A 22272-nucleotide genomic window follows, 5' to 3' on the forward strand; every position below is an offset into this window, starting at 1 on the left:
CACCTATATTGGTACAGCTGTGCTCTTTTAAGCCAAGGAGGCTCAGCCTTATGGGAGACTGGGGGCAGTTTTCCAGACTCACATATATTGCTACAGCAGTGCTCTTTTAAGCCAAGAAGGTACTGCCTCGTGGAGGTCTGTGGGCAGTTTTCCAGACTCACTATATTGGTACAGCAGTGCTTTTTTAAGCCAAGAAGGCAAGGCACTGCCTGCTCTTGGGGGTCTGTGGGCAGTTTTCCAGACTCACCTATAGTGGGACAGCAGTGCTCTTTTAAGCCAAATCCCCAGTAGGCCTCTTTTGTAGTTACCAGTTTGTTGTGTGCACACACATTATATTAGTGCACATCAAGGCACTTTGCCTGTGGGCAGACAGTTTAGCAGACTCACGTATATTGGGACAACGGTGGTCTTTGAAGCCAAATACCCAGTTGGCCTATTTTGGAAATAATTCTTCTAATTGAAATCCCTAGTAGGCAGTGACATTAAATCCATAATATCAGGGAAAGCTAGACATGGTCGATTGATTGGGACTGGGAGACGAGACATCAAAAGGGAGTGCCAGTCCCCCAATCTAAAATCTCTGGAGGGGCAGGAAGTTCCATCTGTAAAAAAATGAAATCTAAAGATGATGCATCGCCACCACCAGTTTCTGACCCTGTAGTTTTGGAGGTGAGAGAAGGGGAGGCTAAGTCATGCAAGAGAAAATGGCAACACCCAAAAGTAACAGTGCAACAGCAGTCTCAACTTAGTGTTGAAAATGTAGTGCAGGCACTGTTTGCTTCTGATTCCGATGAAGAATCACCTTGTGTGGGATTCTCATCAGAAATGGAAGAAATAATAGCTGACGAAGGTTTAGGAGGATGATGATGAGGAGGAAGAGCAGTCAGCGCAGGCACAAAGTGTGACTGATGCCCCTGGCATTGCTTCTCAGGGTGCACCCACTACTTAAGCTCCAGTATCAGCATCCACCCCGAAGGCTATAGAGAAGGGATCACGAAAGACATCTGCAGTCTGGAGCCACTTTAAAGTGACGGAGGACCCGCATTTTGCTCGGTTTAATTACTGTCGCAGGTCTATTAGCAGAGGCAAGCAATTGGGACATCTATCTAATTTTGCAGGACGCATCATATGAAGAGTACAACAACAGTACTGCCATCTGGGGATGGTGGCAGTACCAGTTAGGGGACCCCTTTTTCCAGGCAGCATAAAGTGGTTGAAAAGGAACAGAGTCACCCCAAGCCCTCAGCCCCTTCTAGCAGTCAGGTGGCAGGACAGCAGCCTCCTGCCATGTGGTAGAAGCGACAACCCACCATAGAGGAAATGGTGTGGAGTGCGGTAATGCTATCCCGGAGTAGGAGGCAGGCAGCCTCAAAAGTTGTAACCAGAAGCACTGGGGAAATGATTGCCCTTAATGACCAGCCCTTGCAGATAGTGGAGAATGTGGGTTTCAAGCATTTTCTGAAGGTCTTAGTTCCAAATTACAATGTCCCCTCCAGAACCACATTTAGCAGAAAGGTCATCCCCAGCCTGTACAAGCAGTGTCGCAGTCGCATCCAAGTGCTGCTAGCTAAGGCACAGGGGAGTGTGCATTTCACCTGCGATGTGTGGACCGCCATGAATGCTGCACACTCTTACCTCTCCCTGACAGCACACTGGTGGGACCTGGCTGAGGCAGGAGCAGGCAGCAGCTCTATTAGTGAACAAGTATCAGGGTGGAGGTGGGCTATACTGCACACCCACCTGAAGGACGAGGCCCATACCTCAGCCAATATTCTAGCATGCATCAGGGCTGGCAACCATACCAGCGAGACAGGAATCCTAAGGCAGGGTTCTTTGTCACAGACAATGGTGCAAACATGGTAAAGGCAATAACCGACGGGCACTTTCAGAATATCCGATATTTTGCACACACTCTGCACTTGGTATTAAAGTCAGCTCTGGGGTTGGAGTCCAAGCACCAAGAGAATGAATACCTGCAGGACTTATTACATAAGTGCAGGGACATAGCAGGGCACTTCCACAGAAGAGTGAAGGCGGGGCAGGTTCTAAGACAAAAGCAGACTGATTTGGACATGCCTCAGAAGCATCTCATTCAAGACATTGCCATCCAGTGGAATTCCACCTATATGATTCTGCAGAGGTTAGTGGAGCTGCAGGCACCCCTTCATGAACTTTCTGGTTCAATGGACATAGGTGTGCAGAATCCCCTAGAGCATCATGATGGGTTAGTCATGAGTCAGCTGGTAAAAATCCTGCAGCCCTTCAAGGAAGTCACAGAGGAGCTGAGTTCCAGACAGGCCACTTTGGCTGACATCATCCCTATAGTTAATTTCCTGGATGAACATTTGGAGGGCTTTAAACAGGAAGAGGGAATGACAGCTGAGGTGCTGAATTGTCTGGACGTTTTGCAGAAGCAGGTGCAAGAGAGATTAAGGCCTTTAACAGAAGAGCACACATACATGCTCGCCACAGTCTGTGATCCCCATGTGAAAGGGAAACTCGCCCTACAGTCTAATTGTCTCATTTGTGAAGGACCTGGTGTTAGCAAAAGTCGGTGATCAGGAGAACCATAGGCAGAGACAGATTAGGCATGAAGCAGAGGAGGAAACTGCGGCGGGCACTTCAGAGAGTTGTGCTAGCCCAAGCATGAGCAGCACTCTATCAGCGATAGCTAGTACCTCCTCCTCCTTCACTTCAGTACGCCAAAGGCATGTTGCCCATAAAGATTCATCTTTTGTGCTACGGGCTAGAGAAAGCAGCTGGCATGAGTGAGACTCAGCCCACCCAAGCAAAGGAGACACCAGCACAACTGTCAGTGACACGGTATCTTTCAGAGCCCACAGAGGACATGCAGTCAGATCCGCTGGCATATTGGGCACACAAGTCCACTGTCTGGCCACAACTAGCCAAAGTGGCTCAGCGATATCTGTCATGTCCACCAACCAGTGTGCATATGCAGATGATGTACAATTTTTCTTTCCTATTAAAACATGGACAGGACACAAACTGATCAGGTTCTTTCAAATTATTCACTACTATTCAAAATTGGCTATCTCAAAATAAGCTATCATTGAACATCCAAAATACAGAAATAATACACCTCACAAGATTCCTATTTTGCAGTGCCCCATCTGAACTTACTATTAATGGTCAAAGTGTTCAAATAATGAAATCTGTTCAAAATCTTGGCATACAAATTCATTAAGCACGAATGTTCAAATTAAAAGTCTAATGCAGACTTGCTATCACAAATTGAAGCTGTTACAACACCTTGAAACATTTCTGGATCCCATTGATTTCTATACAGCTTTACAGACATTGCTATTTTCTAGTATAGAGATTACTGCAATTCTTTATTCATTAGCTTACTTAAATATACTTTCTGCCCATTACAGATTATCCAAAACTCTGCAGCTCGCTTACTGACACACCGGTTCCTGAGCTCATTAGCCCAATTTTACAGCAACTCCACTGGTTTACAATAGCTCCTGACCCCGACGGGTCTATTCCGGCCGCGTGGAGTGTTGGTGGGGCTCGGAAGCGGCCGGAATCCGGCGAATGGAGCGGCGAATCGATGCAGGCAGGAATTATATAGTAGGTTAGAATTATATAGTAGGTTGTGAATGATAGACAGGATTTTGTATGTAATGCAGTGGGATACTGGGAGCCAGTATACCTGCTGTAGTATAGGTGTAATATGTTCTTTACGTGGCAGATTGAATAGCATTCTTGCTGTGGCATTTTGAACGAGTTGCAATGGTTGTATTGTAGATGAAGATAGTCCCAGATATAAAGAATTGCGGTAATCTAGGTTTGTGAGGATCAAAGCTTGTGTAACTAAATGGAAGTCAGATGATAGTAGTAGGGGGTTTAAGTTTTTTAAGCATGTATATTTTTAAAAAGGATTTATTTTTTTTTTTACTATTTCTGATATGTTGTTAATCATTGATAATCTAGAGTCAATGATCATTCCTAGATTCTTTGCATGGGATTTTATGGGTATGTGTTGGTTCTCAAATGTGAAGGTTTGAGGCAGTTGATGATTTGAATCCAGTACTGTTGACAAATAGATTAGCACTGTTTTGGTGGTGTTTAATTTTAGTCTGTTATAGGATAACCATGTTTTTATTGTTGTTAGAGTTGTAATAGCGAAAATGTTTTGGACCAAGATTCAGAGAATGGAACGATAAACTGTATGTCATCTGCATAGATTTTAAAGTTTAAGTTTAGTCCAGCTAGGAGGCGGCATAGGGGTAGAAGATATATGTTAAATAAGTGGACTGAGAGTGCCGAACCTTGCGGTACACCTGTTTCGGTGGTGTACCAGTCAGATTTTGATTTTCCCATTGTGATTCTTTGTGGGCGATTTGCAATGAAGGACGAGAACCATTGTAATACTGTACCAGTGATGCCAATCTGACAAATTGGAGAGTAAAATATCATGATTTAGATTATCAAATGCTGCAGATATATCGATTAAGTCTAAGTTATAGTTATGAGGAGCTCCTTCTCAATTCAATTCCTGCATAGGTAGACAAAGCTGCAAAGTGGGAGAACAGACTGCGGCTTCTAAGAGCCTTTCACAGTTCCTCCATTTTCCAGTCTCTTGATTTGAGTATGCCGGGGAACATCTGCCCACTGTTGTAACAATTAGCCTGGTCATGGTCTGTTCTGAGACAGCATAGCAGAATTTGTGGCCATCAATTATGGACATTCTCTTGCCATGAATATAGTCTTTGAATCAACAAATTGTGGATTTTTTCTTCCTGGACATTGTGAAGAAAAAAGTTCTTAATTTTTTTTTTTCAGTAGCACTAAAACATGCTGTTTGGGAGCTGCTGAGGCAGAGAGGCAATTTTTAAAGACAAAAGAATTCTGGAGTTTTGTTCATATTTTTTCAGAAAAAGAGTTAGAGGTACACATTCATGCTGGTGCTTGAACGAAAAAATGAATTGAGAAGGCAATTCCCACAAAGTTTAGTAAAGCAAAAGCTCTACTAGCTGATAAATAGGTCCCTTCCATGATGCTGGATGACATCAACATATAGCTAATTCAGCCCTGCTTTTCAACAGAAAATTTATAATGCCACTGACAAATTTTAGAAGACTTATGGAAAAAAAAAAAGTAGTTGATGCTCATCTATCTGAACAGGGTTAAATGATCACTTCTAAACATTTGGGGTACAATCCAATCGCTGTCAGTTTATAGATGGAAAAAGTTGAAGATTCCAGTGGCTTTACTAAGGAGCGGTCATCCTGCCAAGACCACCCCAACAACAAAGTGGAAAATTATCCACAAAATCTCGCTGCAGCTAATGCGAGTGTTCATTTATCACCATCAAGAAAAAAACTGAATGGGAATGGTGTTCACGGGAGAATAGCTAGAAGAAGTCACTGTTCTCTAAAAAGAACATTGTTGCCCTCCTCAGGTTTACCAAACAGCATCTGAATGACCCACAAGACTTCTAGAATAATGTTCTCTAGATAGAAGTCAAATTTTACTTTTCAAAACGCAAAATCCACATAAGTACCTTCCAATGCTCCCTCCAAGAAGTGGCTAGGTATGTACAAATTTTTTTTCATGAGCGGAACAATTTTTGAGCACCAGTATTAGCATTGCATTTCTGTGTATAGCACAAAGAAAAATGTATGTGAGCAACCATGTAATACCTGTGAGCAACGCTCCAAAATGTATGAGTAATCGCTCACACACAGCTTAGAGAGAATTATGGTACCTTCCAAAGTAGGAACCTTATTCCAACTGTCAAGCATGGTGGTGGAAGTATCATGGTGTGGGGTTGCTTTGCTGCATCACGATCTGGTTGGTGCACAATCATTGATGGAACGATGTATTGTATTTTATATCAGAAAATTCTAGAGGAGAATGTCAGGCCATCCATTGGTAAATTAAACTGAACTGAAATTCTGTCATGCAGCAAGACGATAACCTTAAACATTCAAGTAAATCAACTACAGAGTGGTTGAAGAGATGATCATTTTTTTGGATTAGCCAAGTCAAAATCCTGACTTAAAACACTGAAATATTGTTGCAAGGCCTGAAGCAAGCTGTTTGTGCAAGAAAGCTCTTGAATGTCAGAGTTGAAATAGTTCTGTATGGAAGAATGGGCCAAAGTTCTTAAAGGGCGATATGAGAGACTGTTCAGTTGATGTTATTGCTGCTCAAGGGCATGCCACCATTTATTGAATGAAAGATTCACACACCTTTTAACCCAAGAATGCTTATTGTTGAATCTTTTTGTTATACAATCAAAATAAGCACAAACTGTGCTAAAATACAGACACATCTTGGGGGGAGGGGGGGGGGGGGGGGGGGGGGGGGGGGGGGGGGGGGGTGAAGGGATAGTGTAAAACCCTCCAGCACTGCAGGTAAAATTTCACAACCAGCTCAGAGTGCTGAACAGTAATCTAACCTCTGACCTCTTTGGGTCCTATCAAAGAGCAGTTAAGAGTCCAAAGGTCTATAGATATAATCTACTTGCAGTGTAAATCAATCACAAGAGATTATTCTGAAGTATTGTTGCTTGAAGTAATAGAATTTTATGTAAAGATATATAATGAAGCAAGAACTGAGTAAACCTCAGTCCTGAGGGAATACTGACAGCAGAACCTTCATCTGCTGGTGGTAAGTTTGGACTTGCTGGGATAAAGTGCTTAAATCTTGAGACAAAAATTCTTAGAGGGTCAACTATTATTGGATGTTTATACTGTTTGCCAATATTAGAATTGTTTGTATGGTAGGAAAATACATTTTGAATCTCTGAGCTAGTAAAATGCTTTTCTTTTTTTAAGCAGTGTTAGAATAGTAAGTCTGTAAAGGTCACGTTATCTGAGAAGGTAAAAGTACTGGCTCCTGGGCAATTAATTACTAGTCTGACTCCCACTTCTTACCCTTTCCAGTCTCATTTTTTGATATATAGATAAAATCAACCATACTCAGGGAGTCATGGCTAGAAGGTCAATGCTATCTCAGACCATGACTTATGGTAATCTCAGACTGAAAGGAGTCCTGGGATCTCCTCTTTAGGCCTGGAGAGGATGACTCCAAAAAGGATACCTCTGCAGGCCTACATTCAGATCCCCTCCTCCACAGCCCAGGAGCAGATGCCTATCCAGAGGATCTCTCCTTACAGCTTTTGTTCAATAAATGGCTAAGTCCATTCCCTTTAATTTGGAAGTTGAGGGTGAACCCTGGGCACCATTACTAGACTTCCTCAAATATTTCAGTGCCCAATGAGCTGGTGGCAGTGCCTGTTCTATAGCTTCTTCAAGAAGTGAGAATGAGAATGTGGGAAACATTTAAGTAAGAGGGTATACAGGATGGGGACAATTTTCAAACTCTATGTTTTGGACAAAGTCCACGAATAGTTGTGAAGGCATAAGGTTGTGCCCAAAGGAAGCCAATTCTGACTGACCTGGAAACAAAGGAGGAGAAGGAAACTGTTTGGCTAAAAAAAAATGTATTGGACAAGCACAGATGACAGAAGAGAAGAAACCAAAAGTAAAAGTTGGAATTCAAGTAGGAGCTCAGATACTAAAATAGGTAGGGAAAATGGCTAGATTGGATGATCTTACCTGTTATCAATATATTTCTATGAACAGAAATTAAACCTAGTCAAAGAGAGATCTAGCAGCTATACTAGTCATACTGGATTCTTTTAATTGTACCAACCTTGCACTAATCCTGGGCCCCAATGAAAACATAACAACCATTAGTACAGTTAAGCTTTTCTTCCTCAACCCACCAAATTAGGTGCCACTGGTGATACTAAGAGACAGGGAGCTATGAGTGCAGTCTGAAAAGTGGGTGAGGGACTAAGACCTGGCATCTTCTGCAATTATATTTTACATCAGCTAGGAGAAAATGAGTACTGACACAAAGACATATTTCCATGACACTGGAAAACAGATACAAGATTTTGCCAGATTTGTAATCTGTACCTACCTGTTTAGTCTCTCCATACCAATGATATAAAAATACTCTGCATTTAGAAGACATACCTGATCATTCAACTGTCGTATTGTTTTTTCTATGTGCGGCACAAGCCCTCGGAATGTAAACTCCTGTATGAATTGTCTAATGTGATCATGATCAGTGAGGGTCAAACATGCACCATGAGGTATTCCAGTACTCAATTTCTTGGCTTCATTCACCAATTCTGATGGTTTTACGCCGTCTGTGCATTCATAACTGCCAACAGGATCGTTGGAATGGTTCAGCTGAGGCAGGTGAGCTTTAAAGTTATTCGAAAAAACATCTGTCAAACACAAATAATAATTTAAAAATCGAATGATAAAAAAAAGAAATACTGCAGTACCAATCTTTTTTCATGTCTAAACAAATCTTAAGTTCACTACAAAGAATTGATATCCACCGGCATTTAGTCTAGCTGAAACTCTCCACATACATGAACTTGCCACAGTTCAGGAAACTAATAGTCAAAATTGGATATACTAAGGCTGTATTCAATATCAATTTTTGGGACCTGGCCAAGTTCTAACCATTTAGATTTAACATTGATCTAAATATTTACAAGCAATAAAATTTTAAATTAGAAGAAATATAGCCATAGATTATTTTTTTATTTTTTTCTTATAACCATCATGTGCTCCAATATAGAAAGCATATGATTATAATGAAACATTACAGAAATATGTACAGTTTCGCAACCAATTAGGATATATGGAGCACACTAACAAAATCCTATTTTGTCCATTAAACTAATGCTTCTCTCTTAGGGACCTGCACGGCGATATCTTTTGTTTACCATGATGCACCAATTATGAATTATAATATCCATGTACAGGCCAAATTCTTACAGGCCCCAGGGCATTGTCACGCAAAGCAAGAGAAGGAACTGCTTGTGATTTAACTACTCTGAATAATTTTGTATCATCTGCAAATTTGATAACCTCACTCGTCGTATTCCTTTCCAGATCATTATTATATATATATATTTATTGAAAAGCACCAATCCAAGTACAGATCCCTGAGACATTCCACTGTTTACCCTTTTCCACTGAGAAATTTGACCATTTAATCCTACTCTGTTTCCTGTCTTTTAACCAGTTTGTAATCCATGAAAGGACATCCCCTCCTATCCCATGACTTTTTAGTTTTCTTAGAAGTCTCTCATGAGGAACTTTGTCACCGCCTTCTGAAAATCCAAATACACTACACCTACCGGTTCACCTTTATCCACATGTTTATTAACCCCTTCAAAAAAATTAAGCAGATTTGTTAGGCAAGCCTTCCCTTGGATAAATCCATGTTGATTGTGTTCCATTAAACCATATCTTTCTATATGCTCTACGATTTTGATCTTGAGAATAGTTTCCACTACTTTTCCCAGCACTGAAGTCAGGCTCACTGGTCTATAGTTACCCGGATCACCCCTGGAGCCTTTTTTAAATATTGGGGTTACATTGGCCACCCTTTCCAGTCTTCAGGTACAATGGATGATTTTAATAATAGGTTACAAATTTTAACTAATAGATCAGAAATTTCATTTTTGAGTTCCTTCAGTACCCTAAGATGCATACCATCCAGTCCAGGTGATTTGCTACTCTTTAGTTGTCAATCTGATCTACATCTTCCGGGTTCACAGTGATTTCGTTCTGACTCATCACCCCTGAAAACCATCTCCGGAACTGGTATCTCCCGAACATCCTCATTAGTAAACACGGAAGCGAAGAATTCATTTAGTCTTTCTGCAATGGCCTTATCTTCCCTAAGAGCCCCTTTAACCCCTCGGTCATTTAATGGTCCAACTGACTCCCTCACAGGTTTCTTGCTTTGGATTTATTTAAAAAAAAGTTTTTATTATGAGTTTTTGCCTCTATGGCAAACTTCATTTCAAATTCTTTCTTTTCCTGTCTTATCAATGTTTTACACTTAACTTGACAATGCTTATGTTTTATCCTATTTCTTCGGATGGATCCTTCTTCCAATTTTTGAAGGATTTTTTTTTGGCTAAAATAGCATCTTTCACCTCACCTTTTAACCATGACTGTACTCGTTTTGCCTTCCTTCCACCTTTCTTAATGTGTAGAATACATATGGACTGCGCCTCTAGGATTGTATTTTTAAACAATGTCCATGCCCGTTGAACACTTAACCTTTGCAGCTGCACCTTTCAGTTTTTTTCTATTTTCCTCATTTTATCAAAGTTTCCCTTTTGAAAGTTTAGTGTTGGATCTGCAGATTTACTTATTGACCCCCTTCCAGTTATTAGTTTAAATTTGATCATATTATGATCACTGTTGCCAAGTGGCCCCACTACCGTTACCTCTCTCACCAAATCATGCGTTCCACTAAGAATTAAATCTAAATTTAATTCTGCTCCATGAAGCAGTCATTTATTACATCCAGAAATTTTCTCTCTCTAGCAAGTCCTGATGTTACATTTACCCAGTCAATATTGGGGTAATTGAAATCTCCCATTATTATTGCACTGCCAAATTGGTTAGCTTCCCTGATTTCTCTTAGCATTTCATCTGTCAGACCATTTTGTCCACCTGGATGGTAGTATACTATCACCATACTCTTACCCAACCCACATGATATTTCTACCCATATAGATTCTACTGAGCATTTAGTCTCTTGTATGATCTTTATCCTGTTGGACTCTATACCCTCCCAGACATAAAGTGCCACACCCCCACCAAATTGATCCTCCCTATCATTGTGATATAATTTGTACCCTGATATAGCTCTGTCCCATTGGTTATCCTCCTTCCACCAAGTCTCTGTGATGCCAATTATGTCAATCTTTTGCTGCTATATACTCTAACTTTCCCATCTTACTTCTTAGATTTCTGGCACTGGCATACAGACATTTCAAAGTGTGTTTTTTCTTTGTATTAGCAACCTGCTTTTCAGTTGTTAGGGATAATTCAGAAATCATTAGCTTTGGTGATTTTTTACATATAGGCACATGGACTGTTTGCTTTTAATGGAATCTCTCTGTTGGGATGCCCTAACTCTCCTGTTTCATTAGTATCCTTCAAGGATACATTTCTCCGAACCATGCACTGCTGAGTGACTGTCTGCTTTCCCCTTTGTTCTAGTTTAAAAGCTGCTCTATCTCCTTTTTGAAAGTTAGTGCCAGCAGCATGGTTCCAACTCTGGTTACGGTGGAGCCCATCCTTTTGGAAAAGTCTCCCCTTTCCCCAAAAGTTTCCCAAGTTCCTTACAAAGCTGAATCCCTCTTCCCTGCACCATCATCTCATCCACGCATTGAAACTCTGGCGCTCTGCCTGCCTCTGGGGACCTGCACATGGAACAGGAAGCATTTCAGAGAATGCCACACTGGAGGTTCTGGATTTCAGCTTCCTACATAAAATCCTAAATGTACACATTCCAAATCCACACAGTGAAACAAGCAATCTCTTCCTGCTTTTCAGTAATATGAATAATAATTCCCAAAACAAAGATTCCACAGCCTAATTTCCTCTCTCTTTAGTCAACATTTTTCCATAACCATCACATAACGCATCTGGGTTTTCCAGCATTTCATCTCACGGCTTGGTCTCTACTCAATCAAAATATATATCCTGGCAAAGAGACAAGCTATCTAGAGAAAATTTCCCACTTTTATCTAGCTAATGCTTAGTAATTCTAACTAGTGTTCTATGAATACTATCCCAGAAATTTGACATTACTCCATATGACCACATACAGTGAAGTGCTCTCTTCTAATACTATACAGATTTACTAGGTTGAGTTATCCCTACTTTATGAACCCAGAGACTGGATGCATGCATATTCTGAGAGCAAATTTCAAAGGGATTTGCCAGGGTAACAAAGGAGTTATTTCTCTACAGGTGAAAACTGCCTGCCCCTCAAGTCAGTAAAAAAACACACATGCTGTGAAACAGCACACACACTTTTAGCTGTGCATGAAAGGGGTGGGCCAGGAAGGAAAGAGTACTTGACAGGATTTATTTTTGAAATCCATTAACATATTGTCCCATGCCATGTACACAGATATCTTTGTACCTGCAATGTTTTCATCCTCAATTTTCAAAGAGAAATGCTGCTGAAATTGTCAGTAGGTACCTGACCTGCAAGGTAACCAGAGTGTATGAAAGATTACCCCCCCTGTGTATGATTTAAAATTAAAGCTCTCAGAGCTAGGTTTTTCACGTGTAGACATCCTTTTAGAGTTACCTATGAAGAGGTATTCCCACATCTGTCTGCCATTTTGTAAGCAGCTTAAAGAAGAGTGTTCTCACACTGCATATCTAGGAGGTTATTACAGAGACGAGATATAGACAAGCCTCCAATAGAAGGGTCTACTTGTACAATGCATTCAGAGAGTATTCAGACCCCTTCACTTTTTCCAAATTTTCTTACATTACAGCCTTATTCTAAAATGAATATGCATTTTTACCTCCTTAGTCTACACACAATACCCATAATGACAAAACAAAATCAGGTTTGCAGAAATTTGCGCAAATTTAAAAAAAGAACTGAAATACATATTTATATAAATATTCTGTTACGCCCGGTCGCAGAAGGCTGCGACCTCTCATGCTCACCTTTTTCCGTGCACCGTCAATCCTAGGAAGAATGGCGGGCTCTGCTAACCAACGCCGACCTCCCCGGCGTCCCCGGGATGGCGTGGGCGCTACCGACCACCATCTTGTCTCTGGAATCACCTAAGGCACGCACACAAGGGCCTCTTTGAACACGTCATGGTGGGAACCTTGGGGGCGTCCCCTCCCGATGACGACAACTCGCTGCTGGACTTAAGCTGACCGGCCCTCTGCTACTACGAGTTAGCAAGGAGTTTCCTCGTTGCTGAATCCGCTCCACTCTTGGACTTCCTGTTCCAGACTTGCTCCTGGTGTGTGGACGCTCTGGGTACCCGCTCATGGGGAGCACTTCCGTGTTCCTAGCTATCCTCTCCTCAGAGGGCCTTCCTGCCTTGGACTACGACCTGACCCGCTTCTCAGGTCACTCTCCTGGAACTACCACCGTGAGTACCTTTATACAGACTTCAGCAATTCCAGCTATACTGAAGCTTCTCTGCGGTGTACCCTGTGCCTTGGGCCACTACCGTTCCTCTTCAGTAGAAGTTGTTCCAGTATACCCTGTGCTGCAGGATATTGCCATACCAACTACAAGACCCTCTTCCGGGATTCCTACATCTCAGACTGGTTCATCATCATCTTCAGCCCAGTCATCCTTGGCGTACCCCGCTCTGCGGGCCACTACCGGATCTTCACATCTGTGGTATCACCCTGGGCATACCCATTGCTCAGAACTGTACTATTTACAGCCCTGCTCTGCAGGGTCTACTTTTCCTTCCTTCATAATAAAGTATCATACAGCTGTGTCCTATGTCCCCGAGACCAAGCCCATCAACGTTGAGGCAGACATTTCATCTCGACCCAGGGTTCACATCTATGCAAAAACATAACATTCAGACCTTTAAGTCAGTACTTTGTTGAGGTACCTTTTGCAGTGATTACAGCCTCAAGATTTCTTGGGTATGAGGCTATAATCTTGGCACACCTGGATTTGAGGATTTTCTCCCATTCTTCTCTGCAGGTCCTCTCAAGCTCTCTCAAGTTGGATGGGGAGCATTGAAGCACAGCTATTTTCAAATTCCTCCAGAGATGTTCAACCAGATTCAAGTCCAGGCTCTGGCAGAGCCACTCAAGGACATTCACAGACTTGTCCTGAAGCTACTCTTACATTGTCTTAGCAGTGAGCTTAGGGTCGTTGTCCTGTTGGAAGGTGAATCATCGCCCCAGTCTGATGTCCTGAGCACTCTGGAGCAGGTTTTCATCAAGATCTCTCTGAACTTTGCTCCATTCATCTTTCCCTCGATCCTGACAAGTCTCCCAGGTCCTGCAACTGAAAAACATCCCCACAACATGATGCTGCCACCATCATGCTTCACCGTGGAGGTGGTATTTGATAGGTGATAAGCAGTGCCTGGTTTCCTCCAGACAAGACACTTGGCATTCAGGCCAAAGAGTTCAATCTCTGTATCATCAGACCAGATAATGTTGTTTCTCATGCCCTAAGTGTACTTTAAGTGACTTTTGGCAAAACTCCAAGCAGACTGTCATGTGCCTTTTAGTGAGGAGTGGCTTCCATTTGGCCACTCTACCATAAAGGCCTGATTGATGGAGTACTGTAGAGATGGTTGTTCCTCTGGAGCTGTCAGAGGCACCAACAGGTTCTTGGTCACCTCCCTGACCAAGGCCCTCCCCCCCCCCCCCCCCCCCGACTGCTCAGTTTGGGAGGGCGGCCACCTCTAGGAAGAATCCTTGTGGTTCAGAACTTCTTCCATTTAAAAGTGATGGAGGCCACTGTGTTCTTCAGAATCTTCAATGCTGTAGCAATTCTTTGTACCCTTCCCCAGATCTGTGCCTCGACACAATTCTGTCTCGAAGGTCTACAGACAAGTCCTTTGACTTCATGGTTTTCATTCTGATCTAATCTTACACAATACCAACTGATACCCCCAATTGCCCAAATTTTTAAGACGCTGCTAATTGACCGTCATAATCGGCTTCATAGTACAATAAAAGTTCACTTCATTGCTCTGCCTTATTTATAATCATAGGTCAATATCAATTGTGTACTTATTTTTTTTTTATAATTTTGCTACTGAATGTCCCATCACCATTTAAAACTTATTGATCCAATCAATGATGATTCAAAATCTCGGTAAGACTTATCTTGTCATCTTATCTGGAGTGCAAATTCTTTGATGCCACCCATCTTGCTGTTCAACGGTGCCAATGCCCGACATGGGGCCGTGTTTCGGACAATAAAGTCTTTTTTCGAGGGCTATTTTACTTTGGCAGCCTCTACCTTCTTGAAATTCCACGGCGTTTTTTTGTATCTTCTCAAGGGAAAAAAGGGAATGTACAAGGGAAGATACAAAAAACGCCGTGGAATTTCAAGAAGGTAGAGGCTGCCAAAGCAAAATAGCCCTCGAAAAAAAGACTTTGTTGTCCGAAACACGGCCCCATGTCGGGCATTGGCACCGTTGAACAGCAAGATGGGCGGCATCAAAGAATTTGCACTCCAGATAAGATGGGGGTATCAGTTGGTATTGTGTAAGACTGTATGAGAGCAGCGATCCCTGACTATATAACGAGTAGCACTTGTTCTACGTAGTTTCATTCTGATCTGACATGCACTGTCAACTGTGGTACCTTATATAGACAGGTGTGCCTTTCCAAATCATGTCAAATCAACTGAATTTACTACAAGTGGATACCAAACAAGTTGGAGAAATATCTCAAGGATGATCAATGGAAACAGGATGCACCTGAGCTAAACTTTGAGTATAATAAGCAAATGGTCTGAATACTTGTGTAAATGTGTATTTCAGTGTTTTTTGTATTCATTTGTACAAACTTCTACAAATCCGATTTCAATTTGTCATTATGGGGTATTGTATGTATACTGAAGAGAGAAAATGCATATTATCCATATTAGAATAAGGCTTTAATAAGTAATTATTTCCTTGATAAATGCTCAATTTAAAATTTTGATTCCCCCTGTTTCCTAGTAATTAGAATGCCTAAATGGATTTATAAATGCTTTGGTAATTTTTTTTCTTTTATGAATTTATTTCTGTTTAGTCATTCGTGCTAGTAAATGATATGTATATGTCATGAATTATGAAAATTTAATAAAGATTAAATAAAAAAAAAAAGAAAAGAAAATTATTACTTACCTGCTAATTTTCGTTCCTGTAGTACCATGGATCAGTCCAGACAGTGGGTTATGTCCCCAGTCCAGCAGATGGAGTCAGCACAAGCTTTGAGGGGGCGTATCCATATATACTACTACCCCCTCTGCAGGAGTTCAGTATCGAGTATATCAAAGCCAGAGTAGAAACCCCCGAAGGATCAAGTTTGTGGAAACAGATAATGAAAACAATTGTAACCGCAACAAGTAACTGCAAACATCCTACCAACTTGTAGGGAGCTGTGAAAAACAGCGAAAAGAAACGACTGTGAAGACACAGAACACTGCGAGCAAGAAGTAGCGCAGAGCTGAGCAGGATCAAGAACCCAAACACGGTGGGCGTCTGGACTGATCCATGGTACTACAGGAACGAAAATTAGCAGGTAAGTAATAATTTTCTTTTCCCTGTACGTACCTGGATCAGTCCAGACAGTGGGATGTACCCAAGCTTCCCTAAATCGGGTGGGGTCCTGCGAGGCCTGCTCGGAGAACCTGCTCGCCAAAGTGTCCAGAGACCGAAGAGGCGAGGTGCAGACGATAGTGCCTCGAGAACATGTGTAACGATTTCCAGGTGGCTGCCCTACAAATTTCCTGCGAGGATACAGAGCGAACCTCCGCCCAGGAAGCCGCCTGAGAACGTGTAGAATGCGCTACGATTCCGGGTGGGGGAGTCCGACCCGCCCCAATGTAGGAAGCAGCAAAGCCGGCCTTCAGCCATCTGGCAATGGTAGTCTTCGAGGCCTGAGACCCCTTCTTAGGACCGGCCCAGAGTACGAAGAGATGGTCAGAGGTCCGGAACTCATTTGTAGCCTCCAGATAGAGGCGCAGAGTGCGCTTGACATTCAAGAGACGGAGAGACTTCGGCTCTGAGGAAGAGAAGGACGGCAACTCCACCGTCTGGTTCACATGGAATGCAGAAGCCACCTTCGGAAGGAAGGAGGGAACGGTGCGAAGCGAAACTCCAGAGTCGGAGAAACGGAGATAGGGCTATCTACACGACAGAGCCTGCAGCTCCGAGATGCGTCGAGTGGAACAGATGGCCACAAGAAATACAGTCTTGAGAGTGAGATCCTTTATCGTTGCGCTGCGCAGTGGCTCGAACGGTGGTCCCGACAGGGAGCGAAGCACAAGGTTAAGACTCCAGGAGGGACAAGGGTCCCGTAACGGAGGACGCATATGCTCGACACCCTTGAGAAAACGAGCAATGTCAGGATACTGTAGAAGAGAGACCCCATCGCTCAACAGCGAACCAAGGGCGGCCACCTGAACCCGTAGTGAATTATAGGCGAGCCCTTTTTCCACCCCCGCCTGTAGAAACTGAAGGATCTGAGGTACAGAAGCCTTAGCGGGTCTCGTGGCCTGGCTGGTACACCACAGCTCGAACACCTTCCAGACTCGAACATAGGCCGCCGACGTCGATGTCTTTCGTGCCCGCAATAGCGTGGATACTACCGCCTCCGGGTAGCCCCGACGCCGGAGGCGGCGCCTCTCAAAAGCCAGGCCGCAAGACAGAAGAGTTCTGCCTGCTCGAAAAATACCGGGCCCTGATGTAGGAGCTGGGGGAGGTGCCCCAGCCTGATTGGCCCGTCGATCACCAGCTGTAGCAGGTCCGCAAACCAGGGTCGCCTGGGCCATTCTGGGGCGACGAAAACCACGGTCCCCTGATGGCTTTCTATTCTGCGGAGCATCCTGCCCACCAGGGGCCATGGTGGAAAAGCGTAGAGCAGAAGATGTGGCGGCCATGGGAGGACCAGGGCATCCACTCCCTCCGCGCCGTGCTCTCTCCGGCGACTGAAGAAGCGTGGAGCCTTGGCGTTGAGAGCGGACGCCATCAGATCCAAGTGGGGGGGCCCCCCACCGATGGACGAGAAGTTGCATCGCTTTGTCGGAGAGAGACCACTCTCCGGGGTCCAGCAGTTGACGACTGAGGAAGTCCGCCTGGACGTTGTCCACACCGGCGATGTGCAAGGCCGCTAGCCGGACGAGATGACGCTCCGCCCATTGCATCAGCAGCGCCGCCTCGAGTGCGACCTGCGGGCTGCGCGTGCCTCCTTGTCGGTTGATGTAGGCCACGGTGGTAGCGTTGTCCGATAGGATTCTGACTTCCCGGTTCCGAAGAAGCGGGAGGAAATGTCACAGAGCTAGCTGGACCGCTCTGGTATCCAGACGGTTGATTGACCACTTCACCTCCACCGTGGACCACGTCCCCTGCATGGCGCTTCGATCGCAGACTGCACCCCAGCCTGCTAGACTGGCATCGGTGGTCACCACCACCCAATTTGGCAGATCGAGGGACACGCCACGGGCCAGGTTCGGCGGATCCAACCACCAGCCCAGACTGTCCCAGGCATTCTGCGGGAGAATCATCTGGTAGTCCTGCGATACTGGTTTCCAACGGGAGAGGAGCGCCCACTGTAAGGTCCTGAGGTGCGCGGTGGACCCCATCACTCCCAGGAGTTGCAGGTAGTCCCAGGAGGTGGGCTCTGGTAACGCAGAGAACCGTCGTGTGTGATCCCGCAAGGATTGAGCTTTGTCCTGGCGCAGAAAAACTTTGCCCAGTAGGGTGTCGAAGGTCGCCCCCAAAAAAACCCAAGCGTTGCGAGGGCATGAGGGAGCTCTTGGAGAAGTTCACTACCCATCCCAGGGAATGTAGAAACCGTACTACTCGAGTCACCGCTGAGCGTCCATGATCGAATGACTTCGCCCGGAGGAGCCAATCGTCCAGATAAGGATCAACCAGGATGCCCTCCTTCCGGAGAGCTGCCACCACGACTACCATGATCTTGGTGAAGGTGCGCGACGCCGTCGCCAATCCGAACGGGAGAGCCGTGAACTGAAAATGCTGGTCCAGAATTTTGAAACGAAGGAAACGGTGGTGGTCCGGGCGGATGGGAATGTGCAGGTAGGCCTCCGTTAAGTCCAGGGAGGCGAGGAACTCCCCCCGCTGCACCGCCGCAATCACTGACCGGAGCGTTTCCATGCGGAACCGAACGACTCGAAGGGATTTGTTGACTTTCTTGAGGTCTAGGATAGGCCGGAAGGAACCGTCCTTCTTTGGTATGACGAAATAGATGGAATAGTGGCCCGAGCCCACCTCTCCGAAGGGCACAGGCGCAATAGCGCCTATCTCCCGGAGTCTGTCCAGAGTCAGCTGCACCGCTCCTCTCTTGAGGTCCGAGCCACAGGGGGAAAAGATGAACCTTCCCTGCGGGGGGCGGACAAATTCCAATGCGTAGCCGTGTTTTATGGTATCCAGAACCCACTGGTCCGAGGTGATCCGTGCCCACTCCGCGTAGAAATACGTTAGTCGGTCCCCAATCCTGGGGACAGGGGAGTGGGCGAGACTGGCATCATTGTGAAGACTTGGTATAGGGGTTCCCGGTTCCGGGAGTAGTGCGTGCGGGCCGACGCCCGCGAAAGGAGCGCAACCAGGGCTGAGACCTGGGGGCGGATGACCGGAAGCCCGCCAGTCTGTATCCCCTGTAGCGCCGTTGCGCTCTGGCTCTGGTCCGAGAAGAAGAAAATGCTCTGGATGGTCGAAACCTATCCTCCGGCAGCCGATGAACAGCGTTCTCCCCCAGGGACTTGATGATCTGGTCCAATCCTCCCCGAAGAGGAACTGGCCCCTGAAGGGAAGAGAGCCCAGACTCGACTTAGAGGACGTATCAGCCGCCCAATTGCGTAGCCACAGTAGTCGTCGTGCTGCCACTACCGAAACCATGGATCTTGCGAGGACCCGAAAAAGGTCGTACGAGGCGTCCGCCCCATACGCCACTGCGGCTTCTAGCCGATCTGCCTGGGCAGCCTCATCGGACGGCAGGTTCTGAGACGTGAGGAGTTGTTGCACCCAAAGGAGACTAGCCCGCTGGGCAAGCGAACTGCACATCACCGCCCGCATACCCAGAGCGGAGACCTCGAAAACCCGCTTAAGGAAAACTTCCTGTGTGTCCGCAACGCCGCACCTCCCGTCACTGGGATAGTCGTCCTCTTCGTGACCACCGACACTGTGGAGTCCACCTTTGGGACCTTGATGAGGTCCAGAAAATCTTCGGAGAGCAGGTACAGCTTTTCCATAGCCCGGCTGCTCTTCAGGGAGGCCTCCGGGGTGTCCCATTCCCTGGTGAGAAGTTGTAAAAACAAGTCATGAATGGGAAAAGCCCGAGCCCTCGGCCGGAGTGCCGCCAGGACAGGATCTCCCTTCCTTGAAGAAGTGACGACAGCGGGAGCTACTGGGGCAGGCGGGTCTGGTGGCGGGTCCAAATCTAATTCTTGGATGATCTGCGGGATGAGGTCGTCCAGCTCTTCCCTCTGGAAGAGGCGTAGGGTACGCGGATCATCCCCCTCCTGCGTGCCGTCCCCTTGTCCCCCGTCCGGGAGGTCAAGTCCATGTCCCGCTGGGTCTGGCACCGCCCCCACTGCCGCGGGCGTGGATCGGACCCGGGTAGGAAGGCGGGAGGCCCCCACTCCCGGAGGGTCGGGGGGGGCCGGCGTCAAGGGTGACATCAGAGGGATCTTAGGAGGGGGGGGTCCCACAGGTGCTTCCAGCCCCTGCAGATAAGCGGTATGCATGAGCAGGATAAACTCCGGAGAGAACCCCGGCCTGCTCGGGTGCGCTTCGGGGGCGGCGTGGTTCCTGCTCCCTGGCTCTGGGTGCTTGGTTCCTGCACCAAAATCGGGGGAACACCCCCGCTGGTAGAGTCCTCCAGGGATCCGTTCTCCCTCGTGGCCTCCAGGGATCCGTTCCCCCTCGTGGCCTGCGCCTCAGGGCGCTCAGAATGTAAAATGGCCGCCGTTCCCGCCAAAAATGGCGGAGTGGCCGGCCCGCGCCGCCCGGGCAAAAAAGAGAAATCAGTCAGGGACTGTGAGGTACCTTCCCCCCCGGGAAGGCATCGTGCACAGATGCCCTCCCGGGAAATCCGGGACCCCGGGTCTCCGCAGGCCGCACAGCGGGACGGCCGCGGCATCGGGATCGCTGTAGGAGAAAAGAAAAAGCCACGGGGGGGGGGGGGGCCACGTGCACAAAAGCGCCGCTGCGGGGGGGCCCGGTCGGCCCGCACTGCCCGCTGTCCGAAAATAGAGGAGGGTGCCGCGGGGGGGCCTTCCCTGCCACACGACCCGCCCCAGACATCTTTCCCTAAATGGCTCAGCAGCCCATGAGGAGCTGTAAAATGGCCGCGGGTGAAGGAGTAAAGAGCGAAGAGGCCGGGTCCACCGGCTTTCGCGGGCACCGGGGGCTGAGCTGTGAAGGAAAAAAAAAAAACTACAAAGGAAAAACAAACTTACCCCTGGCTGCAACGAGAAATAAACAGCAAGGCCGCAGAGAAGAGACAAGGAAGATAAGCCACTCCCCAGAAGTTGAAAGAACTCTGCCTTACTTTTTTTTTTTTTTTTTTAACTTAATACAAACTTGATACAAACTTGATCCACAGAAAAAGACAACAACATGCCATAATCAAGCAAGAAAGTGAAGAAAAAGGAAAAGGAGGGGAAGCCTGATTCCCCTACTCGCATCTGCTGGAGTCAGAAGATACTGAACTCCTGCAGAGGGGGTAGTAGTATATATGGATACGCCCCCTCAAAGCTTGTGCTGACTCCATCTGCTGGACTGGGGACATAACCCACTGTCTGGACTGATCCAGGTACGTACAGGGAATAAGGCTTTAACAAAATGTGGATGAAGTGAAGGGGGTCTGAATATTTTTTAAATGTACTGTATAGTCAAATGGAGAGTAGAGATTATTCAAATTGTCTTAACTGTGAACACACCTAGTACCTTCACACTTGCAGAGAAGCAAAAAAAAAAAATCTTATTGTAGATTAAAGCAAACTTTTTAGTTCTGAAAAAACTTGCTGGTTCACATATCTTGAGTGATAAGACTGCAAATCTGGACAATACATTTTCATCCTTAGAGTTTACACAGAGGGCCAGGCAGAAACTTAGCATTACCTTTTATTGGCAACTGTTTTTTTTTTTCTTTGGGGAGGAAGGAAGGAGAATGGGTGGGTGAACACCCATGCTTTTTCACACAAAAACTTCAAGCCTATGATCTAAATAGAAGGCTACCTTAAAAGTTAAATCTAATGAAATCATGGAAGGTTTGCACTCTTGTTTGAAGGACAAATTTCAAACAAATTGGCATTTTCATGTCCAATGCTAAGAGATTGTGGTAACTATTTACCAGTCAATCACATATCTGAGTAAGCAAGTTTGCTTATCTGTAAACAGGATTTTCCATAAATAGAAAGATGAATCAGCTATAATACGTGGGTAACATCATCCAACAGCATTGATGCAGGCCCAGCTCACAGAGCTCAGTAAAAGTCTTACTGAACATGTGCAGGAGTCTCTACATGCATGTGCTGCCTTGTGAGCCCCTCAGTCTCTTTCCAGATTTTAAGCTTTAGTGAGGTAGTTAACTCTCCAGGGACATAAGAGGGTAGTAAGTATAACCGCTTCATCTTGAAGTCTACAGAGAACCCAGTTTACAGGTAGGTAAACTTTCTTTCTTTATTGACAAGCAAGCATGAATC

The 22272-nt window shown here is 45.6% G+C and overlaps 1 protein-coding gene across 4 annotated transcripts in view; it reads right to left on the reverse strand.

The window, feature by feature from the left end:
* TRAPPC8 (trafficking protein particle complex 8) overlaps positions 1-22272 on the reverse strand; it is a 431358-nt gene that overhangs the window by 328597 nt on the left and 80489 nt on the right. For all 4 annotated transcript variants that reach the window (XM_029591182.1, XM_029591181.1, XM_029591183.1 and 1 more), the window contains one exon: positions 8019-8275. In XM_029591182.1, coding sequence (XP_029447042.1) covers positions 8019-8275 — 257 coding nt within the window. The remainder of the gene's footprint in view (positions 1-8018; positions 8276-22272) is intronic.

The sequence above is a fragment of the Rhinatrema bivittatum genome, chromosome 2 (genome assembly GCF_901001135.1).
Source record: "Rhinatrema bivittatum chromosome 2, aRhiBiv1.1, whole genome shotgun sequence".
Lineage (NCBI taxonomy): Eukaryota > Metazoa > Chordata > Amphibia > Gymnophiona > Rhinatrematidae > Rhinatrema > Rhinatrema bivittatum.